General features: G+C 36.8%; 1 protein-coding gene across 3 annotated transcripts in view; it reads right to left on the reverse strand.

Moving 5' to 3' along the window:
* The window catches only part of LOC120418426 (uncharacterized), a 34109-nt gene that overhangs the window by 4583 nt on the left and 8962 nt on the right, over positions 1–20564 (reverse strand). For all 3 annotated transcript variants that reach the window (XM_052708123.1, XM_039580804.2, XM_052708122.1), the window contains exons 4-7: positions 13882–14014; positions 9667–9785; positions 1664–1818; positions 1391–1548 (exon numbers count right to left, since the gene is read on the reverse strand). In XM_052708123.1, the coding sequence (XP_052564083.1) occupies positions 1391–1548; positions 1664–1818; positions 9667–9785; positions 13882–14014 (565 nt within the window). The remainder of the gene's footprint in view (positions 1–1390; positions 1549–1663; positions 1819–9666; positions 9786–13881; positions 14015–20564) is intronic.

A 20564-nucleotide genomic window follows, 5' to 3' on the forward strand; every position in this document is an offset into this window, starting at 1 on the left:
CCTATCAAAACAAAAGTTTGGTAATGTGTGTGAACTCCGTGTAAAAGGGGTGTCAAACTAAAAAGTGACCCCGTTCGTTTGCCAACAGTTGGTGTCAAACCATCGGGGTTTGAGTGTATTTAAAAAAAAAAAAATTCTGCATGCGGCCCGTGATGTTCAGCTGGCTGAGGATCACTGATAGATTATGATTAACACCTAAACTCGAGATTTAGGGATCCCAAGCTCTAGAAAACGGGAGAATTTCCATTCAAATTCCCAATTTTTCTCGAGCTTGGGGTGTTAATATTTGCTCTTTTGGACTTTTTTTTTAAATATTCGCAAGATAGGTACGTTGATAATTAGGAAATCTCCAAATAAATAAAACCATATACAGCTCATTCCCAATCATCAAAACCAAATTGGGCAGCAAGTCGTGTGGAAATGAAAAGTAAGTTCAATCACCGGGAAGGCAATCGAATCCCTGTCAATGGAACCAAAAGCTTCTTTTCTTCCTCTGGCCGGTCGTCGTTCAGTAATGGTTGCTCGCTTTTTTTTCTGGTGCCATTTTTTTGCTGTTATTGTGTGCTTGTTTAACTACAGCACATCTCCGAGACGATTTCATGTGTTGCGAGATATCGTTTCTTGATGGTCGTTTGATTGAGGACGTGTTTTCCGGCCCCGCCCTTATTCTCTTCTCCACTCCCCTTTCACGCACTTGACGATAAATGGCATTGTTATCAATTTCACATAATTCTTCTTTCACGGGGGGCTTTGAGAGTGTAGCTCTTTTTTTTTCGTGACACGTGCGATACAGGTTTTTTGACAGCCTTTTTATGCTTCAGGCGTGATAAGTGAAGGAATGGCTAAATCAAATTTTAATGGTGTTAAGTATGTGTGAGGTAATGTATTTTTAGTATATTTAAGCGGATTAATAATATGTTTAAAACATAATCTTAGGAAATTTTAATCTCCGTATATTTAAATAAAACACTACAAAAAAAGTTACAAATTTACCTTAATTTGTTTTTCGGATTCAGTTTGCCCACATCATGTTCCGAACCGCCGTTCTGCGAAATTGGAACAAATTGCCCAAAAATATCGTTCAATAACAAAAGCGTCACCTTACAAACGATTCGTCAGGCTCAAACTGGGACCATCAATCAGTTCCGGCGAAACTGTGGCTCAAAACATCAGCCGGAAACAAAATGCCGACATGAAAAATAAAACGCCACGATGAAAAAACAACAGTAATGAAGCTTGTTAGCGAGTCGTCGTCGTCGTCGTCCACAATTCGGCGATTCCACGTGGCCGCTTCGGCCGACTTTGATCAAAATAATAAATCTTTATCGAAACTAATTGCGGTGTCAGGTTAAATGCGAATTCGGACTTCAAGACAGGAGGAGCAACGAACCTGCATCTTCTCGATAACCACCTTGGAGTCGACGCAGTTTTGCTCACAGTAACAGTTGACCGACTTGGCGTTCTCGCGAAACTCCAGGAAAAGCTCCTCGTGCTTGGGAAAGCATGCCCGCAGTGTTTTGTAATCGCAGACCGGCTTCGGGTGGGGTACTGAAGGAGGAAAAGAGGGAAGTAAAAGTTAGCAGACAAGCAAAGGACATTATTTATTCAGGTAGATGATCAGGACAAGAGTCGAATTTGTTGTCTCGACAGGTGATACTTATACTGTTGTTGGGGTAGAAGTGTGGAATGCAGCCGCAGTGCTGGTAGGCCATCTTGAGTCGACATTCCTGGAGGCAGATTCCTTTGGTGTAGATTCCGTAATGGGTCAGGTTGGACTCGAAGCTGAAGCGACAGGCACGTTGCGAGACTGAGGTGTCACTGGAATGAATTATTAGAACAATTTTTGAAATTATTTTTATGCAACGTCTTCCGGAAAGAAGGTTTTTTTTTCAATTGTAACATAGATGAAGACACATAATTCGTCAGAAAATTTCTAAATTTCAAAAAGTCTATACTAAGTTTGATTTAATGTGGGTGTCAGGTTAGGATGCGGGTTTTATAAAATTTAGTTTTTGTAGAATTTAAGATTTTAATATCAACTTTTTATACTTTAGTTATTTAGGCATAAAATTAGGAATAGTGAATTCTATCATTCTGATTTGTCAAAATTTCTCGATCAATCAATAGTGAAATGATATCGGATTAAATTCGTTGATCTGTTGAACTAACGGTTGTCGGATTATGATTGTATCGATCATTGTTGCGAATCGAGGATCTACTGGAATTCTGACGATCAAATGGTCGCCTCTTTTTCAATTAACGACTTGTAAAATATGAACTGTTAATCTATTTTGTTTTTGTTAAAAAGGCAGACAGTCCAAAAGAAACGATCTAGATTTTTAGGCTATTAATTAGAATGACGGAGATTTGAGATAAGAGTAGCTTTCGGATAGGTTACTTTAAATCTTGTATTCAATTCAAGTTAGGTAGTTATCCGCAAATGAATATTTGAACTTATATAAATAATTGAACATTTTGGATTTATGAATAACACACAACTGTGCATTTATTCTAGAGTCAGATGCATACAGCGTCAGTGTTTATTTGGTCGAAGTGTACTAATTCATTGGCAGATCTGGTTCTAGTTGTAATGTACGACAGGACTAATGATGGACGTGACAGGACGAGGGCCCAGTTTAGAGGTTTCGACATCAATGATGTGCGGCTAAATCACCCTCCAAAAAAAAAAAAAAAACAAAAAAAAATTATTCAACGAAAGAAATACAAAATAACTTTCAAAAAATTGTGTTGATTTCTTTTTCTTTTGATTTGTTTAAAATTAAATTAAATAGCCTGATGTCATTAACTTTTCAAAATATTCAAATTGAATTAGTCGTTGCAGGTTTCTTATTGCTTGATTTTCTTAACACAAAAATGCAAAAAAAAAATTTGAAGCGACATTTGGATGCAAATCTTCTTTACAAAAAAAAAAAAAAAACACAGTTTTGAATTGTTGTGCACCGTTACTCAAATATTGTATAATATATTTTAAAGTTATTTCAAAAACAAAAAGATTTAAACAGTGTAGAGAAATATATATTGAATAGTTTTCAATTCGTTATTCTTTGAATTTTGAAGTCCATGATAAAATATAGTGTTGCTCCCTGATTTCTTGACTCATTTAGGTTTTTTTTTATGTTAGATTGTCCACGCTCCATACAAAAAAGATTTTCTTTGTATGGAAATTGTCCACGAGAAGGGAGGGGGGGGGGGGGCTATTTTATTTTTATTTGGACACCGAACTTATTTATTCAATATCTAATAAACAGCCTTAAACGGTCGTGCTCTACAAAGAAAAAAAAACAATTTCCGTAATCGTGAATTGTGTTCATGTATTTAAGAACCACGGAGGAATTTATTCATGAGTATTTGCACTATAAACGTGCAAAACGATTTTTTCCGTTTTACCTGGGTGCTGAATAGTGTTTCGCAAAACGGCCTCAATTTTGAACTGTCAGAGTGGAATCAATTTACTGTTCGCCAAAAGTTTTTATATTTGGCTAAAACTTTGTGGAACCTTTTCAATGATTGAAAAAGTTATTTTGTGTCATTGGTTCACCCATACAAGTCTTCATACAATTTTGGATTTAGTGTCTTTGGCAAAGTTGTAAGTATTTTTTTATAATGTTGTTTTCAATTGATTTTCTAAAATTCGTATTTTTTGTTTTTTGATAATTTGATAAAAAATTATGAGCCATAGAAATAAACGACCTAACCTATAGCCGCCGAGTTATAAGATTTGAACAATATAAATCTCATCCAAAAAATACTTTTTGACTACAGTTATTTTTATGTAAAATTGTTTTTTTTTTTTTGTAAAAAAAGGTTAATTTAACCGACAAAAACACCTTGCACTTAAAACCATAGACTACAATACTACAAAGCTATCGGAAAGTTGCCTAACCAACAGTTTTTTTGTAATGATGAAAAAAATGATTTTAATGTTATTTAAACATTTAAAATTAATCATTAAATTGGTTTAAATATTTTTTCCAATTACATTCAACATATTTTCTGACGATGAACAAAATCTGTGGCAGTGGCAGATGGGTTAAAACAGGTCACTATTTGATAGTGGCAATAAATTCTGAATTTTTATCATGCTCTTTAATAATTGGACTTCCTACAGATGTCTAAGTCGACATTAAATTTTAGTGCAAATTCAAATATTGAAATTATTCCATTACTGCTTATCACCAAGATTGAGAAGTTCATGCAATTGTAAAGGACCCTAATATAATGAGAAATTTTAATTTATCGCTCGTTAACCTTTCTTTATGAATTGCATCATCGTGTGTCGAAAAAATCCCACCCTCAATGCACGTTCTTGACGTCCCAATTCATTCAAAGCATCTTTTTTATTCACCCAAAACTCATCCCTAACTTCATTACATGAAAATGATATTCACGACAGACGGCATGCAGCTTATTACATCCAGAGAAATTATGTGTGACGGTGGGTTGGGCGTGCTCCGGCTGACTGAATTATGAATAAAATCTTGTTGGCTTTTATTCTTCGCCTTAGCTTTTTCATCCTTCCCTTGCACGTGCAGCAGCGAGCAACCCTTTACGAACTCAACGTTTTCTTTTCGCAAACACACTCACCCACTTGAGCCCTTGAAAAGGGTTGAATTATGCTCTGTGAGTTTTCATTTTTCGCGAGTCCTCGTCGTCTAGTCGTCTGCTCAATTCTAAGGGGTACGGTACACAATGAACGCGCTAATTGCACACTTTCTCCGCAGTTTTTTTTTCGCCTCCCACAACATTTGCTGCCAGTGAGTGCGGTTGAGCGTTTGCCCTGTACCACCAAAACCGTGGAGCGCGCGCGGATGGCGCTTTTCAGCGTGCAGTCAGTCAACGTCGGTTGGCGGCAGCTGATGATGGGTTGAAGGCAGCTCAGAGAACGTACGGCGGGTGCCTTTTGGCCCTCTAGGGCGCTGACTTTGGAGTCAAAGGGTACGAGAGCAATCCTAGCAGTAGACATACCCATACTGCCCATGTTCGCATTAAGGTCCCATATGCAAAAACAGCAAGCTGAGATTTCTAGAACAAAGTACTGGATGTTGCAGGCTTTTCTGAAAGAGCACACGATTTTGAACCGAACTGCATCATTAACTTAAAAACGATGGGACATTTATGAGCCCAGGGGCAGTATAGATAATACAAACAGAGCTTTATGTGCCCTACTGGGGTGAAATGGGACTTCAACACTTTTGGAAGATAATGTAAGGGATTCGGTTTTTTAGCTGAAGCTTTGTTGATTTTTCCATGTATTAATTTTTTTTTAATTTTTGCGGGTGCTCGTACAAAATGGATGTTAGAAAACCTGTATCTTGGCACGAGTTGTTTAAAATAGCCTCTTCAAGTATGAAACTCGGCTTAATTTTTCGCAATTGTAAATTCATTTTCGGGATTTCAACTTTAATTGATTAAAATATAATATAAAATATGAAAAAAAAATTATTGAGTTGTGCTTATATGTAAAATATTTTTCGGATCATTTTAGACTCACCAACATCACTCTAATGTACGATACGATTTTAGAATTAACAGTTTTTTCTAGTTTATCCCAAACAATAATTGACGGCGGCGTCACTGCTAGTGATCGAAACCGCATCTCGCGATACGTGTCATGGTAAGACAGGTGGGCTTCCGGATTTGTTGGAGGAGGAAAAACTGCTGGTGATCGGGTTGGCATTTCGCGGCACGGTTGGCGACCTTCCGGAACTAGTGGCGGCGTCGCTGACGACGATCGGAGCCGCACCTCGCGGTACTTGTCGTGATAAGGTTGAGAAAATACTGATGGACAAGGTGGCGAGCGAGGCCGCACTTCGTGGCACGACTGGCGACCTTCTGGAACCGCATCTCGCGATACGAGTCATGGTAAGACAAGTGGTTTTCCGGAATATATAGAGCAAAAAAACAGTCAGAATTCCCTTCACTAAAATTAGAAGCGTCCAACTTCGCTACTTTATAATATGATTCTGAAATACATTTTTTGCAATTCCGTCGTGAAACTACTTACTTTTCCTGTCATTCTTGAACGACGAAACAGCCTACTTTTTTGTACCAAAAATAACAGAATCGAATAGCAACACTTTTCAAAATAAATGCTGAAAAGTTCTACTTTTCAGCACTGAAATGGGTGCTGAAAAGTTGAACTTTTCAGCACTTGTTTTGAAAAGTAACACTTTTCAACATTTTTTTGATTTAAACGATTTTTTAACAAAATACATGAAAATTTGACTTAAAATTTCACTCAATGGGTGTTTTTCGGAATTGCAAAAAATGTTGTATGGAACTCGTTGCAAAACTTGATTTTTTCAGCACTTTTCGTATTTATCCAACTCGGTGAACCTCGTTGGATAAATGTACGACTCGTGCTGAAAAAATCTTCTTTTTGCAACTTGTTGCATAAACTACTATTTTGTTAACAAAGAAAATAATAGGTTTCTCTATATATTTTACCATCAAAATGGTTGGAAAGTTGAATGTTTCAAGGGTTTGCTTCGTATGAAAGAGGAATCTCGGTACGACTCGTTCTCGTTTTTTTCATCACCAAGGATGAGATTAGCAGCATCTATTTGTAAAATGTTTAGATTTATCCTTAATTAATTACGAATATATTTACCCAGCAATAATTGAAAGCCTAAAAAATCGTCCGCCATTCTTCTTAGTTGTTCATCGAATACAGTTAAATAAAAGCACAGATTGAGAAAAGGACCGAAAAAACAAATCAAAACAAAAGCTTATCGGTCTTTTACTCGAGCAATGGACCCAACAACAATCGAACCCAAACTAACACTGGTCTTTTACTCAAAGTTTGGGTAACTACTTTAAGGTGACATTTGAGAAAATTTTCATTTTTATGGCACAATCTACGCTTAAAGTGGATCCAAGAAATGCAATAAAACGGAAATTGAAAAAAATGTTTATTGCTGGAGTTTTTTTTAAAAGGTCCAATAAACCAAATTTCCAGTTTTTCCTTTTTGGGTGTTTTAAGAACCGCCTTGAGTCAGGGGTATTAAAAAACACCCAAAAAGCAAAAACTGAAAATTTGGTTTATTGGTCCTTTTTTAAAAAAATCTCCAGATTGGACCTTTTCCAAAAAAAAAAAAAAAAATAAAAAAAATCCAGAATTGTTAAAATATGATTGGGGTCTGTTTTTTCGGTTTTTTCATATGTGTGTTCAAAGAAGAAATCTTGCATGATTTGTTTCTTTAGTCTCAGTAATTTACAAACATTTTCAGCTTTCCATTCAAACATGGTTTCAAAATAATGTCCGATAATCTGTATTCGATTAAGTGCCTTCGACAAAAGATTCTAGTTTTATTTTTCAATATCAACTTTTCTGATGGTGACCTCTATTATTCTTCAAAATGCTTTTCACAATTTTAATTATTTTGAAAATTAGGCAAAAATAAGTAACTGTGTCAATTTTGGGTCAATATTTTTTGCATATTTTGCATATCTTGCATATATTACATTTTTTAAACCATGAAGCAAAGTTTTCCGATTTATCATCTCTTATTTAATCTATTTAACCATTTAAATACTATACTATGTGACATTGGGTCTGGGGGGAATTGGATCAAAGTGATTTTTTTACGGATTTTACCATTTCTTACGGATTTTACCATTTCTCAGGTTCTTTTCAATGAAGCTAAATTCTGTTAAAAGGGTTGTGAGGAGACATCAGATGACTTCGCTGGAAAAATCTCGTTCCTAGAACAAATCCTGTTATTTTGGCTGCTGTCTAAAGTTGAGGTACATTTTTGGCCAAAAAGGACCTCTTGGAAATCATTTTTCTAATATTTTTGTCTAATATTTGCTCGAAAACTACCAAAAGTTTGAAAATCTCTACTTCAAATATTGTAGCATGTCAATACGATTTCCTCGAACAAGAAACACTGTTGGATGACTTGTTTTTACCATATCGTTGTATTTGAGCATTTTTTTAGTTTCATTGATCCGATGTCACCCCCTCTAAGGGATGAGATTGGGTCAATTTACAAACTATTGGCATTTAAAATAATGTTCATTAAAATCCATCAGAGCACGTGGAGCAACCGTTTTATACTCGTGCGGTTGCTGCTATCTCTGAACTTAAAACTAAGGCTGCCACCCTGAGCAGAACCCGTGACTTTCCGCTTAAGAGGCGAAACCCGTAACCATTCGGCCAAAGAGGTTGGCTAAATTTAAGAAAATTGCAATAGATCTCCAAAAGAAGATTGCCAAATCACCTTTAAAATTTTTGGGATACAGCCACTCTTTAACCTGCCGTTTTTTATTCTTAAAAACTTGAAAATTAAATCGTGGGACAATTTTGACTAATTTGGCATGATTTTACACTCAAACCCCGATGGTTTGACACGAACTGTTGTCAAACGAACGAGGCCGCTTTTTAGTTTGACACCCCTTTTACACGGAGTTCACACACACTATCAAACGTTTGTTTTGATAGTGTACGTGAGCGCCGTGTAAAAAGTGACAGTTCGTCCCTTTTTAGTTTGACTTTGACCAACCAACGAGATAAAAACTAAAAAAGTGTCAAACGAAAAAGTGACCAACCACTGGGGGTTGAGTGTAGTCGTATTAAAAGTTGAGAGTAAGACTTTTAAATCATTAGCAAAGAGATATTCAAAAACTGTACCAGCAAAAGTATTCATTCTTAAAACAAGAAAAAAATTTCCCGCAAGCTAATTTTAGCAACTTTTTAGATCATAAGTAAGTTACTTTTGTCATTACAATAATATTTTTTTGTGTGCACCTCTAAAATAAACGCAACCTATTGCAGTTAAAAAAAACATTAGAATCAATTTATGTAGAAGTATTGCAGGGTAATTTAAAGGCATTTATAAATTTAAAACTATTTTTAAAACCTCAACCATGTTGCTCTTCTTACCCCACATCAAAATTTTTGAGCTTAACTTATGAAAGTCCCTATGAAGCCCAAGTGCAGCTTAATCCACCCTCAGCCCGATGCTCCACTGCTCAACTCTGGGGGTGGGAAAAAGTCAGCTTCATAGAACGGCGCATGCCGCCACCAACGACGTGGGACTGCTGGGAGAGTGCTTGTAATGCAAGACTGAAGTTACGAGCGGTTTAATTTAATATGACCACAAAAGTTTATGTGCGAGAAATAAACAAAATCCGTGCGCTCGACGACGGACGAAGGAGTGAGTGGGCTTCACTTGAAGAGCTTTTCGCGTGGTGTAGATTCTGAGCCGCCGGGGTGGTGAGATGCAGCGTTGAGTTTTCGTAAATATTTGCAGATTTGGGAAGCATTGCGGCTGACGAAAGTATGCTTAAGTTAATGTGCTTAAAAAGTGTTTGTGTTTTTTTTTGTTGGGAAAATTGTGCATCTGTTTGGCATTTAATGTTTTTTAATTTTTTGTTTAATTTAAGAACTGAATTCGAATCGTTTTCATTGTTTTCAATATTAAACGCATTCAATCGTCAATTGCACAAATCGAGCATCCTTCCGCAGTGATAGAGTTCGATGAAAGCTCAAAACACTAGTATAAATTGCGATACGACACTCTGAACAAGCAGAATTGCCACTCCAATTAGCGGCATTTTGCGCTTGGAGGACACCCTTCCGTCGTATAGTCGTCAAACTCTGATGCAGCAGTAGATGTACAGTATTGTAGATTGCATACTCACTCCTGGAAGTCCGCGCCCGTGACAATTTCGATGGAATATGCTTCAAATTCGTACGCTTCCTTCGAGTACGGCTGGTACCGCGCGATGTTCATCATCTCGTACGGGCTGTGATAGAACACCTGTTCGTTTTGGGACCGATTAGTCGTGGCATTGTGGGGGGAGAAACGGGAAAAGACAAAGTTGGGGACAAATGATGAGTGTTGTGGCACTGTTCTAATAGTGTGGAGGTCGGGTTAGTCATGTTGAAGCCGTGCAGGAGTTCCGGACTAGGTAGCTACAGTGGACAACGCGGTGCTTTGGTTTGTTTTGGGGCCACTCAACCGTTTTGTGAGAAAGCTTTATGCATAGCTGTCCAAAGGGAAGTGTACTTCGTCGTGTGCGATACTCCAATTAGGTTAGAATTGGAAACATGTAGAATTAGGTAAAGAAAGAAGAAATAATTATGTATACAGTCATGCCCCGGTTTTGCACTGCCCCGGTATAAAAAATCATACAAGCTATCGATTGCACTTATAATTACATGAAAACTTTCACAAAAATACGTATTTTTCCTGTATTTTGAAAATGCAATGATTCTCGAAAAAATACTCAAAATTATTGTTATTGCAATATGGGTATCAAATGATCGAATTTTTGTCATACATTTCGAATGTCATACATTTTTTTTTTGAAAATTCTGAAAATTTTCACAAAACTACGTATTTTTGAAAAAAAATACTCAAAATTTTAGTTTTTTTACAATATGGGTATCAAATGATTGCTATTTTTCATACATTTCCAAAGCTTCAATACACATTTTTGAAAATACTCACATTTTTCACAAAAATACGTATTATTGAAAAAATACTCAAAATTAAATTTTTCACAATGGGTATCAACTAATCATTATTATACATTTCGAATTTAATAAAAATATTTTTTGAAAATACTAAATAATTTCACAAAAACTCATATTTTCGAAAAAAAAAACAAAGTTTCAGTTTTTTTCAATATGGGAATAAAATGAATGGGGTTTTTTTTAAACATTTCGAATAAAGTATCATTTTTTTGAAAATTCTCAAAATTTTCACAAAACTACACATTTTTGAAAAAAAAACACTCTAAGTTTCAGTTTTTATAATATTGATATCAATCGATCGGGATTATTTCATATAATTCAAAAGTTGTTACACATTTTTTTTGAAAATACTCAACTTTTTCACAAAACTACGTATTTTCGAAAAAATGCTCAAAGTTTCAGTTCTTACAATATATAACATATATTTTTTTTTGAATAGACTCATTTCTTTTGCAAAACTGCGTATTTTCTAAAAAATACTCCAAATTTCAATGTTTCATAGTTTATTACATTTGAAATGTTTGAAAAATTCCGTTCATTTGTTAGCCAACTGAAATTTTGAGTGTTTTTTTAAATACGTAGTTTGGTGAAAATTTTGAGAAGTTTAAAAAAAGGTTGTTAAAATATATGAAAAAATCCGATCATCTGATACCCTTATTGTGAAAAACTGAAATTTTTAGCATTTTTTTTCGAAAATACGTAGTTTTGAGATTTTTTGTGAGTATTTTCAAAAAATGTTGTTATCTCATTCCAAATGTATGAAAAAGTCCCGATCATTTGATACCCATATTGCAAAAAACTGAAAATTTGAGTTTTTTTTCGAAAATACGTTGTTTTATGAAAATGTTGAGTATTTTCAAAAAAATTTGTTATTACATTTGAAAAGTATGAAAAAAATCCCAGGCATTTGATACCAATATTGCAAAAAAAAAATTTGAGTACTTTTTCAAAAATACGTAGATATGTAAACATTTTCAGTTTTTTTTTTCAAAAAGTAGGGGCTTTTCCTATGATCATAGAGTCTATTTTGCAGCATTAGTTCGTTAATACAAGTTACGCATGAATTCCCAAAATACCTACTTTTTTTGAAAGGGCACCTTTTGCGCTACCGTTTAGTATGGCATCTCTGTGAAAAAATATTTTTGAAATGCTGAAAAAAAATCAGGGGGCAAAAAATATGTTTCTTTTTTCAAAAATATAACAGACTTATGCTTCCATTAAAATTTTCAACTGAAAATATTTTGAAAACAGTTTCCTGCGTTGATAATTGATGTTAGGCATGGGTTTAAAAGTTCCTTTAAACATTTAGAATTTTGTGAAATTCCAAATTTCTGAAGGTAAATTTGCGCAAAAACATTTTTTCGTTGATGCCAAGGTTATTAATCGATAGAATTATCGTCGATAATATTATTCGTCTATTCTATTTTCTATCGTGATCGTTATTTCAATGTTTCTAACGGAGATAATATTATCGTCGATAACGGACGTCCTGCTAACTTTTTAATGCATTCGCTTAGAATATAATTTTTGATAATGCAGTAAGTTTCAAAGCGTAAATACTAAAAAAAACAGAAAATATTTGTTCTTTTTGAAAGTACTCAAATTTACATAAGTTGAAAGTACCCAAATTTACAGAATTTGCAATATGGGTACCGTAAACTGGGGTGACTTTGATAGCCCGGGGTGACTTTGATAGGTTTTTCATATGCCCGTCAAATTAATATCTAAAAATTTTTGAGAATTTTGAGTATGAAAGCATTAAGGGGTAGCTTATTATCGAACATATATGCAAAAATGTGACTGTTACATTGGATGTATCAAAATTAATGGCAAAATCAAATTTCTATCAATGTCACCTCGGGCTATCAAAGTCACCCCAGTTTACGGTATCAACCGAAGTGAAATTTGGTATGCTTTTTACTATTCTATTATTTTTGGAATTAAATGCTCTTTTTTCACAAATCACCGTATCTTTCCGAAAATACCAAAATTTTCACAAAATATCGTATTTTTCGAAAATACTCAAATTTTCATGATTTGCAACATGGGTATCATACGAAGCGGAAATTGTTATGCAGTTTCCCTGTTTTAGAGATTTTTGAGTGAAATACTGAAATTTTCACAAAATACCTATTTTTCCGAAAACACTGATTTTTTTTTTATAATTTGCAACGAAGCGAAAATTGATATGCATTTTTATTGTTGCAGAGTTTTTTGAATGAAATACTTAAATTTTCACAAAATATCGTATTTTTTATAGTACTCAAATTTTCATAATTTGCAATACGGGATTTGACATTTTGCATGAATTTTTACTGTTTAAGTGTTTTTTTGGAATGAAATACCAAAATTTACACCAGATACCTTTTTTTATACAGAGAAACCTCTCGCCACCGCGTAACGCTTTTTATTTCTTAGATTTCTCCTCAACCATACAATATGTTTGCAAACTTCAAAAAGCGTTTTGTAAATCTGGAGAAAACCTACAAATTGCTTTTAAAACATTGCAAAAATGTTGCGTCGCTCCAGAGAAATCGACAAATTAGAAAAGCGTAACGCACCGTGTAAAAAGAGGTTTCACTGTACCCATATTTTGCAAACTATGAAAATTTGAGTATTTTCGAACAAATACAGTATTTTGTGAAAATTTTAGTATTTTACATTAAAAAATTCTAATAAAAGTGAAAAAGCATTCCAAATTTCGCATCGTTCGATACCCATGTTGCAAATAATAAAAAAATGAATAGTTTCAAAAAATACAGTATTCTGTGATAATTTTTGTATTTCAAAACTCAAAAACAGTGAAAATTAATTCAAAATTTCAAATCGTTTGATACTTATGTTGCAAATTATGAAAATGAGAGCATTTAATTCCAAAAATACTAGAATAGTGAAAAAGCATACCAAATTTCGCTTCGTTTGACACCTATGTTGCAAAAAACAACAAAAATCAAATCAAACCATTTACTTTAACGACCCCCAGGTCTTTTGTGGTCTCTATTGCAAGTTTCTGCTTGAACCTAGGAGTCCAAAGGCTTGAATGGGGAGATCACTCAAACCTGTTTTTGGACCTTATCAAAGATAACTACAAATATAAAAATTAGAATTGTGATCAGTTTTGCTCCAAACTATTGAAGATATAGCCTGTAATTTTCATTTTAGTAGTTCATTAAGAACCGTGTGCTCTATCACGTGCTTAATGGTGCGTGCAAAACCTTGTTAGTACATCTGTGCAGCGTTACATGCAGAGGTTCCACACCACCCAGTGACATTTTTGGGTGCAACATCCGCTTTTTTTTTGCTGAATTTCTGCCCAATCTCCGGTGCCATTTTAGCCGATAGCATCACCATTGGGTGTATGGGAGGTAATTAATTACCGAAATGGGCGTATCGAATCCGATGAAGCTGTAGGTGACGTCCCCGTCGAACAGGTTCCCGAAGCGCACATCGTGTAGTTTGTGGTTCCGATAGAAATAGTCCTCCTCCGGGGGATGTCCTCTGAGCAGCTGACTGGTGGTGGCCGCCACGTGATGTGGGTGGCCATTATTTTTCGGGTGTTTCCATTTTCCAACGTGGTTTCGAAGGGGGAGTGGGGGTGGTCACGTGGATTGACCGGACGTCGATGGTTGATGATAATGGTTGCACAACAATCAATGTCGATGCGGCGTTTGTTTTGGTTGGCCACGGACGTCGTCATCGTCGTGGTGGTGGGGGTTGACCAGCAATTGATTGAAAATTAAAGGTAAAGTGGTTGCATAATTAATTTGATGGCACCACAGCGGATACAATGTTTGCCGCGCCTTGGCTCTTGAACGCTGTTGGTGGGGGTGGAAGATTACAGCTAATTTAATTATAATGTGTGATGGCGCATAACTAAACGATACGCTTATGACTATGCAAATTTGATGCGTAAACAAAACTTTATTGATTTTTATGCAAAACAGCGTGAAATTCCAGTTTATCTCACGACACATAATTTTTGGGCCGTATTAAAACTCTGAGATAATGAAACTCTCTTTTCAAAAGATTTTCAGCTCTTCTCAAAGTTTCTCAAGAATTTGCATATAATTTTTATTTAACTGTCATCAATCTTGCTGCATATTTCCGTGGAAATGCTCAATGTCACGAAAATGCGTTCGATTGTTCTCTGAGATAAACATTAATCTGTAATCGAATCAACAAATTAAACACTGCATTTGGTATGCAAGTGCATGAGCTCTCAAAATCAGAAAAAAAGCCTCGATTTGTTTGGCAAAGCAAACACGACCTGCTAGCTTTGCGTTCCATGCATGCCATCCACGAGAGAAGTAGAGAGCAAATATGGCTTATCGCATTGATCGTGGATTCATAAATTTTGCCCGCTTTTGACCTGGATCAGCGACCGGTAACACAGCTGACGTTCGGAAAGTCACGTTTTGTTTGCGCAAAAACTGTATAACTGACATTGACATTGAAATGATGCCAGATTTTGTGCGGAAAAACTATGGTGGAAAATAGTCATTTATTAGATAACGTTTGCTGATGATGGCCCAAATTGGAAGGTTTTATTTATCTCGATGGTTGTTCAAATAAGTGAAGCTGACTTTGAATATGATTTGATATGTTCAATAGTGTGGTTCAAATTTGCATGGATGAACTGAGCCTAAATCTCAAATGTGAGCTCAATTGGACAAAAACTCGAGCGTTCCACCAAGTATATTTTCAGTACGATTTTGAATGAGAAATAAGCAATTCTCTACCAAAACCGGGAATAGATTTTATTTGTATTTTTTGATTTGGCTCAAACTTTGTGGGGGCCTTCCCTATGACCAAATAAGCTATTTTGCGTCATTGGTTCACCCATATAAGTCTCCATACAATTTTGGCTGCTTTCCATACAAAAATGGTATGTAAATATTCAAACAGCTGTAACTATTGAGTGAATTTTCTGATCAATTTGGTGTCTTCGGCAAAGTTGTAGGTATTGTTGAGGACTTTTGAGAAAAAAATTGGTACACGAAAAAAAAATTTGCAGAGTTTTTAATCAATTTTTTTTCACTAAAACTCAATTTCCCAAAATACGTATTTTTTGATTTTCGAAATTTTTTGGTATGTTTTAGGGAACAAAAATCCGCAACTTTTGAGCCATAGAGAAATATGGTCAAAAAATCTGCCGCCGAGTTATGATTTTTTGAAAAAATAGCGATTTTGAAGTTTTCTCAATCTCACCAAAACAACCCACCATTTTCTAATGACGATATCTCAGCAACTAATGGTCCGATTATCAATGTTAATACATGAAAAATTCGTGAAATTTCTCGGTCTTTTCGAAAAAAATACTTTGAAATTTTTTTAAATCAAGACTAGCATTTTAAATGGGCGTAATATTCAATGTTTGGCCCTTTTAAAATGTTAGTCTTGTTTTCAAAATTTTCAAAAGATCTTTTTTGAAAAGATCGGAAAATTTCACAAATTTTTCATGTATTAACATTGATAATCGGATCATTAGTTGCTGAGATATCGACATCAGAAAATGGTGGGTTATTTGGTGAGATTAAGAAAACTAAAATTTTCGTGTTTCTTTTTCTTAAAGCGGCTCTATCTCAGCAACCCGAGGTCCAATTTTCAATGTCTCTTAGACAATTTTATAGCAAATTTTCTGAGCTTTTTGAAAAAAAAAATTTTTTTAGAAATGGTCACTTATGGTCACTATTTTTAAAAATTGAAAAACTGCAAATATTTCGCTAAAATCAAACTTTCGGTGGCTATATCTTGAAAACAGAGCCCTTTATAAAAAAATCTGTCAAGTACTTTTCGATTGCAAATTCAATTTTGCATTAAAAAATAATGTCAAACTTGTTTTTGCATAAAACATCGATTTTTTTCCAAAAATCACTGTTTTTTTTTCAAAAATTCATATCTCGGTGGCAGATTTTTTGACCATGTTTCTCTATGGCTCAAAAGTTGCGGATTTTTGTCCCCTAAAACATGTCAAAAAATCTCGAAAATCAAAAAATACGTATTTTGGGAAATTGAATTTTAGTGAAAAAAAAGTTGATGAAAAAATCTGCAATTTTTTTTTTCGTGTACCCATTATTTTTCTCAAAAGTCCTCAACAATACCTACAACTTTGCCGAAGACACCAAATTGATCAGAAAATTCACTCAGTTACAGTTACAGTTGTTTGAATATTTACATACCATTTTTGTATGGACAGCAGCCAAGATTGTATGGAGACTTATATGGGTAATTCTCTACCAACTCACACGAAATCGGGAAAAGTTGCCCCGACCCCTCTTCGATTTGCGTGAAACTTTGTCCTAAGGGGTAACTTTTGTTCCTGATCACGAATCCGAGGTCCGTTTTTTGATATCTCGAGACGGAGGGGCGGTACGACCCCTTCCATTTTTGAACATGCGAAAAAATAGGTGTTTTTCAACAATTTGCAGCCTGAAACGGTGATGAGATAGAAAGTTTTGAAAAAGTTACTTTTTGCGTTTTTCTTTGTTTCGTCGTCCGTGTCTGTCGCGGGTGACCATGAATGGCCATGATCGATGACGACCAACTATTTCAAAACTTTTTTTCGTAAAATCGCGATAACTCGTGATGTTTATAAGCAAACCCCTTATGTTTAGATATCAAATTTTTTCTAATTGTCTGCTCTACAACTTTGTAGAACATTGTTACACTCTAAAAAATAACCCTGCAAAGTTAGAAAAAATTTTAAAATGAAAAATTTTGTTCTAAATGAAAAAATGACCCTTCTGGGACAATGTAGATTCGAAAAGTACATTAAATTTCCCATAAAATGACATGTTCCAAAATTTTTTACAGTCAAGTAACGGAAAATGGGAGAATTTTTAAAACTTTTTTAGTGTTTTTTTCTATGAAAAATACGTTTTTTTCAGAATTTTGTGCACTCCATCAAATCGGGCGTCTAATTTTACATAAAAGTCCCTTTGACACCAAATTTCTATCTCATCACCGTTTCAGGCTGCAAATTATTGAAAAACACCTCTTTTTTCGCATGTTCAAAAATGGAAGGGGTCGTACCGCCCCTCCGTCACGAGATATCAAAAAACGGACCTCGGATTCGTGATCAGGGACAAAAGTTACCCCTTAGGACAAAGTTTCACGCAAATCGAAGAGGGGTCGGGGCAACTGCTGTGTGAGTTGGCGGAGAATTACCCATATGGGTGAACCAATGACGCAAAATAATCATTGTTATCCGAGCATTCGTTGGTGAAGGTTGTCTGAATCAACATGACTCGTCGCGTCCCGGCGCAAAACGCCGGCAATATTGCCCTACCTGCGGCTCAAGCAGGCAAAAATGTGGGAATTTCCAAAAGGAAGGTTGAGGCCTCAACTGATGGCCAAAAACCGGGAATTTCCAAAAGGAAGGTGCTTTTGGAAGTGACATCGAACAGCAAAAAGACGAAAAAGAGCGACGGTACTGTACCGATGGATGAGGAGGAGGAGAACTCTTCATCGCACGAGGAGCAGCTTTTGAAGAACAACAAGTTTGCTGGACTGCCTGACGAGGACCAGGTAGCGGAAGCAAAGGAGAATGAAGTGAAACAGCGAAAGGAGAAACTGCCTCCTTTTTATGTGAGGCAATCAGCAGCAACGATCGACTTTCGTGCGGGGCTTGTTGAACTCATCAAGTCTGGGAAAGTCCAAGGCAACATTCGTCTGTGTCAGGACGGATTTAAGGTGCTGGTGCAATCCAGGCAGCACTATCAACTGGTCAAGGATTTCTTGACCGAAAACGAGGCGGAGTACTTTACCCATGATGTCGTCATGGATAAGCCGTACAAAATCGTCGTCAGAGGTCTGTACGACATGCCAGTAGAGGAATTAGGAATTAGGAATTGAAACTGGATGTGTTGGCCGTGCACAAAATGAGCCGACGCAACAAAGACATCAAGTACCGTGACCAGCTCTACCTGCTGCATTTGGCTAAGGGATCGACGACGCTTCCTGAGCTGAAGGCAATCCGAGCGGTTTTCAACATTATCGTGTCGTGGGAGCGATACCGACCAGTGCATCGTGACGTCACACAATGCTTCAACTGCCTGGGCTTCGGGCACGGAGGTAAGAACTGCCACCTGAAGCGTCGTTGCGCCAAATGTGGTACTGATGCGCACATCACGTCCCAGTGCATCCAAGATTCGCTGGTGAAGTGCCTCAACTGCAACGGTGAGCATTCGTCAACCGACCGAAAGTGCTCCAAGAGAGCTGAGTTCGTGAAAATTCGGCAGCAAGCATCGACGAAGAATCAGCCTCAGCGTCGTAGAACTCCTCCTGCCCTGGTGGAGCAAAATTTTCCACCTCTTCAACTGCGACGCCAGGTCCCGAACTTGGCACCGTTGCCGTTGGATCCCAGGAAGAGAGCTGAGATGAATCATCCACGGCCGGGTTCCAGCCAGGAGCCGAGACCGCCACCACCGGGCTTCAGCCAGGAGCCAAGACCAACCCAAGAACCAGCAGTTGAGGAAAATGGTAATGATCTTTACACCTCAACCGAACTCCTCAATATTTTCAAACAGATGTCCGCTGCACTGCGTGGATGCAAAACCAAGACCCAGCAGATTGAAGTGCTGACCTCGTTCGTCATCCAGTATGGATCGTAGGTCCCTCAAGCTGCTGAATTGGAACGCTTGCTCCATTAGGAGGAAGAACTTAGAGCTGGTGGATTTTCTTCGCGAGAAGGAGATCGACGTAGCTGCCATCACGGAAACTCATCTGAAGCCCGGTGAAAAAGTTTATCTGCAAAACTACAAGATTGCGACGCAGCTCGACAGGACCACGTCTGGAGGAGGAGGTGTGCTTGTCGCTGTTCATCGTGATCTCAAGCCACGCCGGCTGCCACACTTTAAGCTGGACATCATCGAGGCCGTTGGAGTGGAAATTCCCACTTCGGTTGGCCCAGTACTCTTCATTGCTGCATACTGCCCACGTCAGGTGAATGCCAGAGATGGTTCAGCAGCAAAACTGAAGGGCGATATCCAGAAGCTGACACGGCGGAGCGCAAAGTACATCATCGCTGGTGACCTCAACGCGAAGCATGAAGTTTGGGGCAACAGCAGGAGGAATCGGAACGGAGTGATTCTGCACAACGATCTGCAAAACGGATTCTACAACGTTGTGAGTCCGGATCGTCCAACGAGGGTGGCTCGGTCTGGGAATCACTCAATCATCGATTTCTTCATTACCAATATGGCTGAGAACGTGGCTCATCCTGAGGTGTTTGAAGAGTTGAGTTCTGATCACTATCCGGTGGTTGTGGAGGTTGGAGCTTCCGTTACTCCGCAGCGGCAACCAACCCGGAAAGATTACCACAACGTTGACTGGCAGCAGTTTCAGCAAGTGGTAGACAGCAACATCGACTATGATCAACACCCGGAAACTTCTGCTGATATTGATCGTTCGCTGGAGGTGATCCAGCAGGCTATCAACCAAGCAGAGGCTGCCAACGTTCGGGAGGTTCCTGTTAATTTTAAGGTAACTGATATTGACGTAGATACTAAACACTTGATTAGACTTAGGAATGTTTATAGGAGACAATATCAACGGACTGGGGACTATGACAAAAAGATTTCAGTTAACAATTTGAACAAAATCATACAAGACCGACTTGACAATATTAGAAATCAAGAATTTTCAAAACATGTAAGCCAGCTTGGGAATTATTCAAAACCATTTTGGAAACTTTCAAAAGTTCTTAAAAACAAACCAAAGCCTATTCCTCCTCTTATTGTTGAGGATTCTCCTTTGATTACATCCGAGGAAAAGGCAAATGCACTTGGGCTTCATTTTGTTAGTTCACATAATCTTGGCGCTTCCATGACCAGCCGTAAAGAAACATCAGTTGCCAATAGTATTTCAACAATCAATGACTCTACCTTTGAATTTCCTGCAGATTCCCATGTTTCTGGTGAGGAAGTCAAAGTTGCAGTTAAACAAATGAAAAATATGAAAGCTCCTGGCTTTGATAACATTTTTAATCTAGTGTTGAAAAAACAGAGTGATCAGTTCTTTCAACATCTAGCCAATATTTTCAATAAATGTTTGCAACTTG

Source organism: Culex pipiens, chromosome 2, assembly GCF_016801865.2.
Source record: "Culex pipiens pallens isolate TS chromosome 2, TS_CPP_V2, whole genome shotgun sequence".
NCBI lineage: Eukaryota > Metazoa > Arthropoda > Insecta > Diptera > Culicidae > Culex > Culex pipiens.